The 12,579-nt window shown below is 39.5% G+C and overlaps 1 protein-coding gene across 1 annotated transcript in view; it reads left to right on the top strand.

Annotated features, from left to right (window-relative positions):
* ralgapa2 (Ral GTPase activating protein catalytic subunit alpha 2) overlaps positions 1-12,579 on the top strand; it is a 149,048-nt gene that overhangs the window by 58,446 nt on the left and 78,023 nt on the right. The window contains exons 25-27 of the mRNA XM_036150946.1: positions 490-645; positions 7,596-7,724; positions 12,397-12,525. Coding sequence (XP_036006839.1) covers positions 490-645; positions 7,596-7,724; positions 12,397-12,525 — 414 coding nt within the window. The remainder of the gene's footprint in view (positions 1-489; positions 646-7,595; positions 7,725-12,396; positions 12,526-12,579) is intronic.

Consider the following 12,579-nt stretch of genomic DNA (forward strand, 5'->3'; position numbering starts at 1 on the left):
TTTATTTTTATTGTGTAGTTTTACAGCAGATTGTGGTCAATATTTTCTCCCTAAAATCAAATTATTAAAATTATTACAGAGAACACTTTTATGACCAACTAATATGTGAATCACACTATCCTTACATCTTGTTAATTATTACACAAGCCATTAACTTGACCAAATTGGTTTGTTGAAGCATATTTGATTCATTTCTAAAAACAGCAGTTGTGTGTATTTGTCCTTGATTTGAGCAGGTAAATAAGATTATCTGCCAGTGGAATGAGTATTTTGACCCCTAAAATAAGATAATTAGACATCCTGGACTTGAAATAAGATAATGGAGATGAATTGTTCCTATTTTAAGTGCAAAAATCTTATTCCATTGGCAAATCATTTTATTAACCTGCTCAAATCAAGGACAAATGCACTAATTTTAAGAACATTTTACTTACTTTTAGTTCCATTTTTAGGACTTTGCTGACTTCTGTGTCTCTGTGTTCTGAACAGGCAACCATGCTCCCAGCAGAGTACAAGGCTGGCAAACTGCAGGCTTACAAGCTGATCTGCGAGATGATGACCAGACACCAGGATGTGCTCCCCAACAGTGACTTCTTGGTGCACCTTTACCACGTCATGCACAAGGGCTTCACCAGCGACGACCAGGTACGGCCAGCAGATGGCTCTTACAATGACATGATCAGGTTAATTTCCTTTGAAACGATCCTTTCCTCACCTGTAGATGGCGCATCGGTCAAACGCAGGTGCTCTCGCTCACGTTTTTTTTTCTCTTACAGTTAACTGATTTCAGTTAACTTTTTAATGTGTCCGCTGTTTAAATTTCATTCGCTTAAGTGCTGTATCTGAGATGTATCCGTTTAACCATTATAGGTCAACTTCAAAATATGCACGTTCCAATTAAAGCTCTTTAGAATCTAGGGGTATAAATCTAAACTACAGCTTTAAAACAGAGGTTCAGTCTTACAAAAAAAATAGATAAAGCCCCTGCCTTCCAACCGGTGGTGTTGAGAAGCACTGCTGTGTTTTGGCATCTTCCTCCTCTTCTCGCCACACCCTTTCTTGTATTCAAATCTGGCGTGGCTCCTTTGCTCCTAGACAAAGATGAGTGGAGATGAATAGAGTTCCTCAAAACAAAGGGACAGGGATAAAAAAAAGTCTGGGTGAGCAAGGGGTGTTTTGGATACAAATGTGTGTGTGAATATATATGCATATATGCCCTCTTGGCTGGGTTTCTATTGCGCCTTGGCAGTGCGACAAGCTTATTAGAATGTTTTCCATGTCGTTAAATAATGTTTTGAGCCCCCGCCGTGTATACGTGATTAATTAAGGATTGACGTCTGCCGCGCTCCGTTAGACTGGCACATCGGCCGGGGGCCCAGAGTTAGAGCGGCCCTGCCTGCCTGTGTGTGTGAAGGAGCGGGAGGGGAGCCTGGGGAACGCAGCGTAGAGTGGAGCAATGAGGGGGGCTCAACGCACTGCAAGACCAGGCAGCATTCTCCAGCTTTTGTTGTGGCTCTGTATAATGCGTTAGGGGGCCAGAGCCAGGCTGGCCACTGAAGCATGCTCAAATTGGCCAGAGAAAAGAGTCCTCACGCCACACAATAGAGGACAGCCGCACGCCTGCTTAACATAAGAAAGTGGCTCTTATTCTCCCCCACCTCCTTCCTTTCTGCCTCCACCCCCACCACCCTGTGCAACCAAAAAAAAAAAAATATAAAATGTTGTCTTTTTTTTCTATCCTTTTAAATCAAACAAGTGAATTTTATTACACATTATTTTACATAAAATAATTGCACATAAATGTTAAGGAAAGTGGAGCAAAAGATCCTACAATATTTCCGTTCTATTATTATTTCAACCTAAAGGCAGCATTTGTCCAGATAGTCTTGTTTTTAGAATTTATTGAGGATTTTTAATCATTATTTCTGATTGTTTAAATCAGCTGCTCTTCTTTTAGAGGGATTCCTCCTCCAACTGACAGAGTGCCAAGGTCAGGGCTATTGTCCTGGATCTCTGTCACTTATTGACGCTGGTCGCAAAGGCAAGATGGCAGCAAAATAGCAGCAATCGATCAATAACAGTCTTTCTAAAAGCTATGCGACCTAGAGTTAAATCGTTATTAGCGTATTTCTGTAAAGTTTAGTGATCGAAACAACAGGGACTTCCCCAGTCAGGACTCTTGGTCCTCTATCTATACTACAGCTAAAGATTATGGTGATGGCAAGTAGGCTTTGGATTTGGAGCTCTTTGTATAAGATATATTGTAGAAAAAGACCAAGGAAACATATTTTTTGAAAGGCCTTATTTTGGTAAGAAAAGATAAACGTATTTGTTTTTCAGAAGTTATACCTGAACATGGTTTACCTGTGCCATTTGTCATCAGAAAAATAACTTCTTAGTGGATTGAAAGTAATTTTTATTTTGGCCTGGGTATATGAATAAATGTGGGTTCAAATGTTCCTGACTCGACACCCCTACAGTATTCAATAAACCGATTTTGCTCCTACTGATGACACATCTGAAGCAGATTACTTTAGGTGTCCCAAAGTGTTGGCATCTTTTCTTTTAGTTTTGATAACTGTCATTAGTAATTTGAAGATAAGAAATCTTTTATTGTTCCACAGTGGGGAAATTCAGGCATGACAGTGGCAAAGACACAGACAAAGTTACACACAGTTTGTAGTTGTGAAAAAAACAAGCTAATCTAAAGTTAGTGCTAAAGCAGCAGAGGATGAGCTTTATCAGAAATGCCAAAATTAGCAGTAAAAAATAAAATAAATGTAAATAGTATGATAGTAAATATTGCACAATTATTGAAATTATGGCATATACGGATAAAAAGAGATTAAATATTCTTTTTAACAGCGGAAAAAAGAACACCAACTTACTTACAGAACAATATGAGATAATATGCAATATGCATGAGTGTATAGCAACATTTCAAAGTAGCAAAGATGTGTGCAAGTGTACCTTAGCATCTGAGTCACTATAAACGATTCATGATCAAATCAGAACCCGTGCAATCATTAGCATAATGTAAACACTTATTGAGTCTGTTGGGAGCAGCAGCCGGGAAGAACGACCTGCGGAGGCGCTTCTTAGAGCATCTGGGATGCAGCAGTCTTTCACCGAATGAGCTCTCCAGCTCTATAACAGCTCCATGGATAGGGTGGGGGACATTGTCCTTCAATGTTGGAAAGTTTTTCTTACAGTCCTTTTGTCTCCCTCCACCTGTACTGGCTCCATGGGGCATCCCAGGACAGAGCTGGCCCTCTTAATTAATGTATCCAGCTGCAGATAGGCTGCTGCCCCAGCAGACCATACCATAGAAGATGGCTGACGTCACCACAGGGTCAAAGAAAGTCTTCAGGAGTGTCCCTTGCAAATGTGCTTCTAGAGACCTACTATGGCAGAGTCAACAGAGAACTTCTGTAGGTGGCAACCTGGTTAGCTGATGGAGAAGTCTGCAGTGTAGAGGGTGAACAGAAACAGTGCCAGCACAGTTCCCTGCGGCGCTCCTGTACTGCAGACCAGCCTGTCAGAGACAAAGCCTCGTATCCTCACATACTGCGGTTGACCAGTTAGGTAATCCAGTATCCATTGCGACAGGTGATGGTCCAGTCCAGTCACTCCACCTTGTCCTTCAGCAGTCCTGGTTGAATGGTGTTGAAAGCACTGGAGAAATCAAAGAACATGATCCTCACAGTGCTTCCAGGATTCTCCAGATGGGCCACTCCACACAGGAGGTTTTCCACAGCTGTGTTGCTTTCCCCTGCTTCAGACTTATGTTGAAGATGTGCCCCATGATGCCATACAGCTCATCCGTGGAGCACCTCAAGAGCCTGGAGCTGATGCCATCCAAACCTGCAGCCTTCCTTACTTTGGTCTTTACAGAACATTTCTCATTTGGAGCATTGAGAATAACAGGTTCATTCATTGAGTCATCTAAAGCGTAGGGGGTGGATGATATCTGAAAAGATGTGCAGTTCTGGGTGGAGGAACTGGCAGTCGTCCAGGATGAGGGTGTCAGCAGCATGTTCTCTGGGTTGCGGGGGCAGGCTGGTCAAACCTCAAAGTGCTGATTCAGCTTATTCACCCAATTGAAGTCACCTACGGCCTGGGCGTTCTGTTTGTGACCTGAAATAGTTTTTAAGCTTCTCCAAACATTACTGATGATGTTTTCCTGCAGCCGCACCTCCATTTTCTTCCTTTGGTTATTTTTTCCTTCTCTGATCTTCCTCCTCAGCCTTTTCTGCGCCTTTTTCAGTTCTTCTTTCTTTCCTGACCTGAAAGCACTCTTCTTCTCCTTCAGCAAGGAATTTCTCTTAGGTTTATCCAGGGCTTGCTGTTGGAGAAGCACCTAATTACCTTCATAATGGGCACAGTAGAGTCCACACGGAAGTTTATGTAGTCTGTGATAAATGCTGTTATTCCATCGATGCCCTCCCTATGAGGATCGCATAGCTCTTCCCACACAGTGGGATTGTGCAATTCAAGGGAATCATATGCAGACAAAATTCAAAGTTATAGTTGGTAATCCTGTTCAGAAACACTTTTTGTTATACTGGATGAAATGGTGCTTCCATCCTGATAGTAGTCAACGCATCCGTTTTGAAATCCAGCTACCTCAGGAATTGTCTCCACCTGGTAATAATAGCTGCGCCAATATAGACTCTCATTTTCTTTTGGTTACTACTTTTTTTTTTCTCTTTTTGGTTACTTTCTCTTCCCGCTCACTGGGCAAAGAGTATGTATGGTCCTTCATTTCAACAGAAAATGGCTAATAGAATGATCTACGGTCGTCTTTACTTGTTTTATATTCCTCCTCCACCGACAGCACACCCTCATATAGAAGACAGATTGGAAAAATGGGTATGGCTGAACAGTTCGTCCCCTTTCGGCTGCTATAATCAGAAACAGCGACCCAACATGGTGCCTCCCAGTGGGTGTATTTATAAACTACTAAGTTATGATAACGCTTTAATTTTTTAGGTGACTTTATTAGACTTTGACAGAATATGCATTTAAAAAAAAAAGAAATACCTAATTTTGCAAATTAAAAGCCAAATTAGTTACACAGTGTCCCTTTAAGGCAGGTGAGCAAATCCTTTTGGCAATATAGTGTATGTCGAACTTACTTTTTAGTGTAGGGCCCAAGTCATAGAAAGACAGGTTGGTGCAGCCTCTCCATGTTTCTCACTGTGAATATCTTTGTAGGAGGGTAAAAAGGCTCAGATTCTTGAGTGGATAATGCAGATTTGATCAACAAAAAATCCATAATACAGAACTATATTATAGATTTGCAAATCATACCCAGAAAAATAGTCTGTGATCTGGTAAAAAAGCATGTCCAACAACAGGCATCAGTTGCAGAGTTTAGTCTTCCTTATCACTCATTTTAAAATGCCATTATTGGCACCTGCTATCTTTACATTTCTAGGACATTCTGCAAGATCTTAAAAATTCATAGTCTTTCATTTGCTAATCTCAGTTTTAGGTCTTTAAAAGTCTTAAATATATTCAGATTTTCTATCACAAGTACTACATTTCACTGTGTTTATTTCTATTTGTCTTTTTTGCCTTTTGATATAATTACTTAATTTGAGAAACACATTTTCATAAATTGTTCTGTTTGTTGTAGTTTTGGCTAAGAAACTGGGGTTAAAAGTCTGTGAACACCTTGTGACGTAAGGCAACAAACAGCTCTGTCAGAGGAGCTTTTTTAGCTCTGACATTTAGCCAGTCCATTCCCACAAAACCCAATCTAATTCTGAATCTGGCTTATTGTTGCTCTGATTTGGGAATTGAAATCAGAACAGCATAGTGCTGAGCAACGTCCAGATGGGAAAACATGGATTTTACTGGTTGAATAAAACCTATTTTAAGTAATCGTTATCTGTGTAGGTTACTGCTCAAACCTAATCGACTGCCAATGAACATTACGATTGTTTTTATTTTTACCTTTATTAATGAATGAGTGAGATATAAGTAATTGAACAAATAACAAATTGATTTGATCAATCGTGTACTTATTTAGCATTTTGCGGCTTTTAAACCAAACTTTTGCCTCTGAATCTACTGTCGATCTCTGACTGGTGATTTTTCTTTATGAAATCCTTTCGATAAAGAATATCCCCTTCTGATTGTAAAGGTTTTCTGATCCTGCATGGTGTGATGAAATGCCAGAATGAACCCTGCCACCTCAGGGCCATGCAGAGTACATTCTTTCCTGAAGATGAGGCCTCATTTATAGAGGCAAAAAAGGCCTGCGGCGCCTCTATTCAGAGTTAACGTTAATGCACCTTTTGTTGATGCAGCGGGCCATTCCTACTGCCAACACTGCTCCGCTTTTCTCAATTCTGATTTCTTTACTCACACCTGAAATCAGGTCCCCTCTACTCACACACACAATCGAAAGCACTTTGCCGTCTACATTTGTAGCTTCCTCTAAAATGCTTATTTCAGGCAATCAAGAAACAGTTTGTTGCCTGCTAATTACCTCTGACTGCACTGCACATTATGCTTCAGAGGTCAATTACCAACAAAATGAGGGTAAAATTGGACCCTCAGCCCTAAAGCTCTTCCCACCAATTTTCCACATGCAGTGCTGATGTTGGTTTGACTTCCTGCTTTTTTTTTAATGTCTCTGTGTTTATTCTATTTTCCTTTTGTTCACCTGCATCACTGTTTACCGAAGGCTTGGGGTTACTTATGTCACAAATACATAGGTGGCACAGTGTGTTTGTGTGTCTCCGAGGGATAAATTGTATGCATGTGTTTGTTAACGTGGCCCTCGGTTCAGGTACAAACAGGCTGATGTTTGAACTGTTGGATTTACTCAGGTTTACAGCCATGAAGGCAGGTGTTTCTGAGCTGGACCTTGGCTTGGTACACAAATATTCACATACATGCCGCAGATAAGAGAGAGTCATTTTGCTCTTTTCGAGATACAGCATTCTCATACCATCTATATATATTTATTTTTTAGTTTAGTTTTTTTGTTCCTTACTACAGGTGGCTTAGGGGGAAAACCTCTTAAAACGTTTTAATGCTCTTTGTATGTGCGTGTGGTGTTATACTGTACACATTTAAGCAGTTTGTGTGTAACCCGCTGCTGTATAGCATATGTCGGTGTTGAAAGAGTACCCATCTGCCACTGAGCTGCTGTACCGCCGCAAAACAATACCTTGTCTCTGGCTTTAATTACAGGTTTAGCTGGTGTGTGTCCCTACATATGACTCATGAAAGTTGAGGTCTTTTGTCCTCGCTCTTATCCAGTGTGAACAATCCATCTGCTGTCTCTCTCTCGCCTGTCTTTCTTCTCCCTCTCTCCTTTATTTTCATTTACTTTTATCATCTTGCTTTAAATGGCCAGCCTACCTGTTGCAGTGAAAAGCTTTCACCATGTTATGCCTTCTGGCCCATTTGTGAAATATTGCTACTGCTTCATATGAAGCTCATAGCTTGCAAAAACCTTACCTTAAATTAGGTAATAATGTTAATTTGTTCCTTGATCACAATCAAAAATCTGTCTTTAGTTACGACTCATGAAATTTTCTTTTATAATTAATTGTTGTTTCCTTTCACTTCATTAGGATGTTTTGAATACTATCGTCCGCTCCTGCTCGCCCCGCTTCTTCTTCCTCGGTCTCCCGGGCTTCTCAATGCTGCTTGGAGATTTCATCACTGCTGCCGCCCGCATCCTCTCTTCTGACTCCAAAGAGGTACGAACAAGTTTTATGTTCAGATTAGTTTATGTTCAGTAGGGCAATAAAATATGGATTTCAATCAAAATAACATACTTTTATGTACCGTATTTTACGGACCATAAAGGGCTCTGGATTATAAGGTGCACCGTGAATTAACGTGTCTATGTGTGTCTTTCTCCACATATAAGACGCACCGGATGATTGGGCGCATTATATATTCTTCCCAAGTGTTGTAATATCACTCCGTCCCTCCGGTAGGGTGACCAGATGTCCCCGATATCTGGGGACAGACCCCGTTTTGGATGGCCTGTCCTCGGAAATGTCCCCGACTTTAGTGTATCACGATGGAGTAAAAAAGCAACAAGAGGTGTTTACCCAGTCCTGCCACTGTCCCGACGCAGTTGAGCTTTGCCCAACGCACCTTCCCCGCCCTGTTGGTATTACAGTTCAGACAAAACAAACAAACCCCCAAGCAGAGATTCTGATCTTAACAAAATCAGGGACGTCCTCAGTTTTCATTAGAGAAATCAAATCTGGTCACCTGAAGGAGGAAATACATTGGCTGCGTGTTTTTAAAAGCATAAATTTACACCAGACGCTGCAAAGTACGCTCCCCAGCTGCGTGATTCTGCAAAGAGAAGAACTTTCGTCATGGTTAAGTAATTAAAGAAAGAGAAATTACCATAATATATGGGTAGGGTATTAAATTCAGTATTATATCCTATGTTTTGATCTCCTTAAAGTCTGTGTCTTCACCATACCTGATTAGAAATTGCATATTTTGTTATCTTGTCACAACTACATCATCCATGGTGCTTTATGGTTGACGACTCTTATTTTGGGATACTTCCAGAAGTGAACTTTGACACAGGATGTGGTTTCCCGTTTATTCCCTGCCTAACAGGTGCGTACACGCATCTGAAATTAGAACTTCAATCTAATTTAGGCAACACGTAGCGTAAATTGGCACATATTATACTTCTAGTGTACATTTATTGACTGATTAAAATGAAAAGCTAACCTAAGAGTAGGACACGCGTATGCTGCTTTGCTGCGCTTTGCAATGCGTCTCTGCTTGGAGGACAGAGTAGTTGGACTACACTGCCCTTTTTCTAACATAAGGCTAAAATAAACTTAATTTTTATATTGAATTAACTTACTTGGTTTATTGTTGTTAGCGCAGACTCCATGCGCGGGATGTCTTACATTAATTCACTTCTAGTTTCGACATTACAGTCAGGCAGTCTTGTAGACATTTTAACAGATTTTTGAGTGCATTGTACCACATAAATTCGGTCAGTAAGCACAACTGTAATCATATATAAGGCGCACCATCAATTTTTGAGACAATTTAAGGATTATTAAGTGTGCCTTATAGTCCGAAAAATACGGTAATTATGTGAAGGGCCTCTGATGGTCCTATCAATGATTGTCTGGTGTCTGACCCTCTGAAGTGCTTGGATTTACAAGTGTGGGGTGTTCAGATCCATTCAAAAACAAAACTCATAAATAAAAACCATAAAAGCAATAACAAGTTTATACTATAAATGGTACAACAGGAACAAGAATCAAAATTACTGTAATTTGGAAAGAAATGGAACAAGTAAAAGAAAGGATTACAAAACATTTGGATTTATAGACTTTCCAGACTGTATCCCCAGTCTGGTTGTCCATATGTTGATGGATCAAACGTCCGTCCATCCATTTTGTCTGTTCATCTTTCCATTCATCATCCATCCATCCGTCTATAATCTGTAATGTGTTACTTTGTTCGGGATTTGAGGTTTATGGATTTTTGCTTTTTTGTAATTTAATTAAAACTTTTCCCTGTTATTTAATCCATGGTAATATTTTGCAGTGATGTGCTGTCTGTTATTACCCTAACTTTAAAAAATAGTCAATTAGACACCTTTAAAAGTGCATAAATTGGTTTTATTGGCTTGGTTCTTTTTTTTTTTGTTGTTGTTTTTTTTTTTTAATCTACCGATAGCGTATAAAAAAATCAAGGGAGCAAATAACAGAAATGCTTGAAATGTCTGTCATTTGTATGACTTGTACAAAACTCAAGAATGTAATTTGGGAAAAACCTTCCAGCATTCTTGCCTTATTGTGTTTGAATGTTGGAGTGAGCAACAATGGCAGAATTTATAACCACAAATTACTTTCCTGTGATTTACTAAAAAAATGGAACAAGGTTGCTCCACTGTTTTTGGAAGCCAAATAGAAATTTCCCAAAACCATAACTCATGACTGTATATATGACAATAACAATACTTTATTACAAACTCAGCAGATGCGTCTGATTAATGAGACACTCCAAATGAAATAAATCCGTAAACACATGACTGTTAAGTGCTCCATGCTAAGTAAACACTCTGTCATGTTTAATGATGCATGTTGTACTGTACACATTTTGTATTATTTTACACATAGGTAGCAGAGTCATAGTCATACTTGCATATATTGGTGTCATTTCTACAGGCGTGATATGATTTCTGACAATAATTGAAACAATTATCACATAAAGTAGCAATAGTAAGATGCATGAGATTATGTATGCGTTCATAAATCAGTCTAATAATCTGTCAAACTCAATCTAAGTGATGAATGTTTTTACCTTTCTTTGGAACAATCTGTTATGTTGAACGGAAATACTAGGAGATTTCTATTTCTCAAGATTACTAAGAATGTAAAATCACCATTAACGTTTTAACTTTCACAAAAGATTAGAAGAAGAGTCAGTGAAATCATGAATGGTAATAATCACCCAATATCTGTCTATACTATTGCTTTAATAAGCTAAATAAACACACATACAAACAAATATAGAGACTAACAAACAAACAAAAGTACATATGCAAGACTTTTAACAGAAAAGAAAATGTAAAACACGGAAATGAATGTTCGAAATGACACAAATCAAGCTATTTAAGAACTAGAGATTCCCAACACATCTGAGCATGATTGTGTTTGCACAATTAGTGTGCGCAAGATGACTGTCACAAACACTGATTTCACTGATTGCAATACCCTATCACTATAGATTTAATGGTAAAGAAAGAAAAATGTGAAAGTGTACTCTTTCTGAGACTTTGCAGAGCAATGCACTTCAGGGGGGAAAGTTATAACATTGGATGGATCAGGCAGTCAGAGGTGGACTTGGGGTAATATGTGAACTGCATTACACTTTATTTTATGTATTTTTTCAAAAGCCAAAGGGACCTCTTTGCGCCAAAAATAACAGTATAACCATTGTTTTCATTATCAAAATCATTTCGAACATGCACTGCTCAAAAACATTTAATAAGCAGTAGGGCTGGGGAATATATTGAGATTTTAAAAATATCAAGATTTTTGTAAAAGAGATATGAAACTATATCGTTTATATCGGGATGGTCTTTGTTGAGTTAAAATTATACTTCTATGTATTCCAGTAGGTTATTTTTTCAACCGTTTCTCATTTATTTACATACATCTACATATATATCGACATCCAACCTAAAAATATCAATATATTATTTTCGGTCCATGTCGCCCAGCCCTAATGAGCAGTATGAAAACGTATCAGAATTTAGTTGGACAAATGATTGTGCTGGATAGCCATCCTGATTTGGAAGTGTCAGGAACAAAAGGATGCCACATCGTTTAATAAAAATGAATATTAACCACCCACAGAGGGCTTAATCCGAAGTCACAGAGAAAGCGAGACTGAAAACCGATGGTGCAGGCTAGTCCAATATGATGAAATTTCGTTGCAGCCACCCCACATGGTACTTAGTAGTTTCTGTGGCCCCCCACACGCTTGTACATATGCCTGATAACGTCAGGGCGTGTTCCTTATGAGATGACTGATGATGTCATGGAGAATCTCCTCCCATGTCCTGACCGGACCATGATTGAGCTCCTGGACAGTCTGAGGTGGAACCTGGTGGCATCAGATGGACCACCAAACCGATCATACTGATCGTACTGAGCTCAGAGTGAATTTGCTTTCATCTATGAAAACCACAAAGCACCAGTGCCAAACCTGCCAATTCTGGTGTTTTCTGGCAAATACCCGTCCTGTTGCTGCTCTTGGGACTGTGCTAAGAGGCACAGCAAACCTTCAGGCAAAGGCACTTATTGATGTGCCATCCTGGTGGAGTTGGACTACCTGTCCATTTATTGCCTCATGCTACCAGCAGAGACACTGACCCCGGTCAAATGCAAAAGTAGTGCAAATGAAAGTTGAAACAATAACTAAGTAACCACCAAGCTCATTTTCTAGCAGTGTGTGTACAGATTCAATCCTAAACATGAAAGAGGCAACTGTGTGTACACTCCTGTAATGATTACTTTGTGTTCTTTCTTTGGATTTCTATTACTTGACATTTTTTTCCTCCTTGCATGGATTTATAATTTTTTTGTTTCACATCAGCTCATCGGTTTGTTCGGTCCGTTTTAATCATGCCTCGAGTGACTCATTTGCTTGTCCGTTGCTTTCTGTGTGTCATGACTTTCTGTTGAATATATGCATGATCATTAATAAAGATTAAGCTGATTCTGATAGCTTTATTGAATTTATTTCCCCATGTAAAAGCTGTTCCAGTTAGTTTCCTGGAAACGTGCTCCATTCATGTATTCTGCAAGTTTTCACTTCAAGTTTTGTGTGTGTGTGTGCGTGCTCATGTGTGTTAATCTCTGCCAGGCTCCGAGGATAGAGGCTCAGACGATCTTGGGCTCCCTCGTGTGTTTCCCCAACCTGTACATCCAGATTCCTGTACTGCACTGTGTGCCTGGCTCTAATGACATCAGTGTAGGCAATGAGGATATCAAGGTGAGTAGTCAAGATGTGCAACATGGTGACGTCATTAATGTTTAAAAAGAAACT

Source organism: Fundulus heteroclitus, chromosome 19 (assembly GCF_011125445.2).
Source record: "Fundulus heteroclitus isolate FHET01 chromosome 19, MU-UCD_Fhet_4.1, whole genome shotgun sequence".
Taxonomy (NCBI): Eukaryota; Metazoa; Chordata; class Actinopteri; order Cyprinodontiformes; family Fundulidae; genus Fundulus; species Fundulus heteroclitus.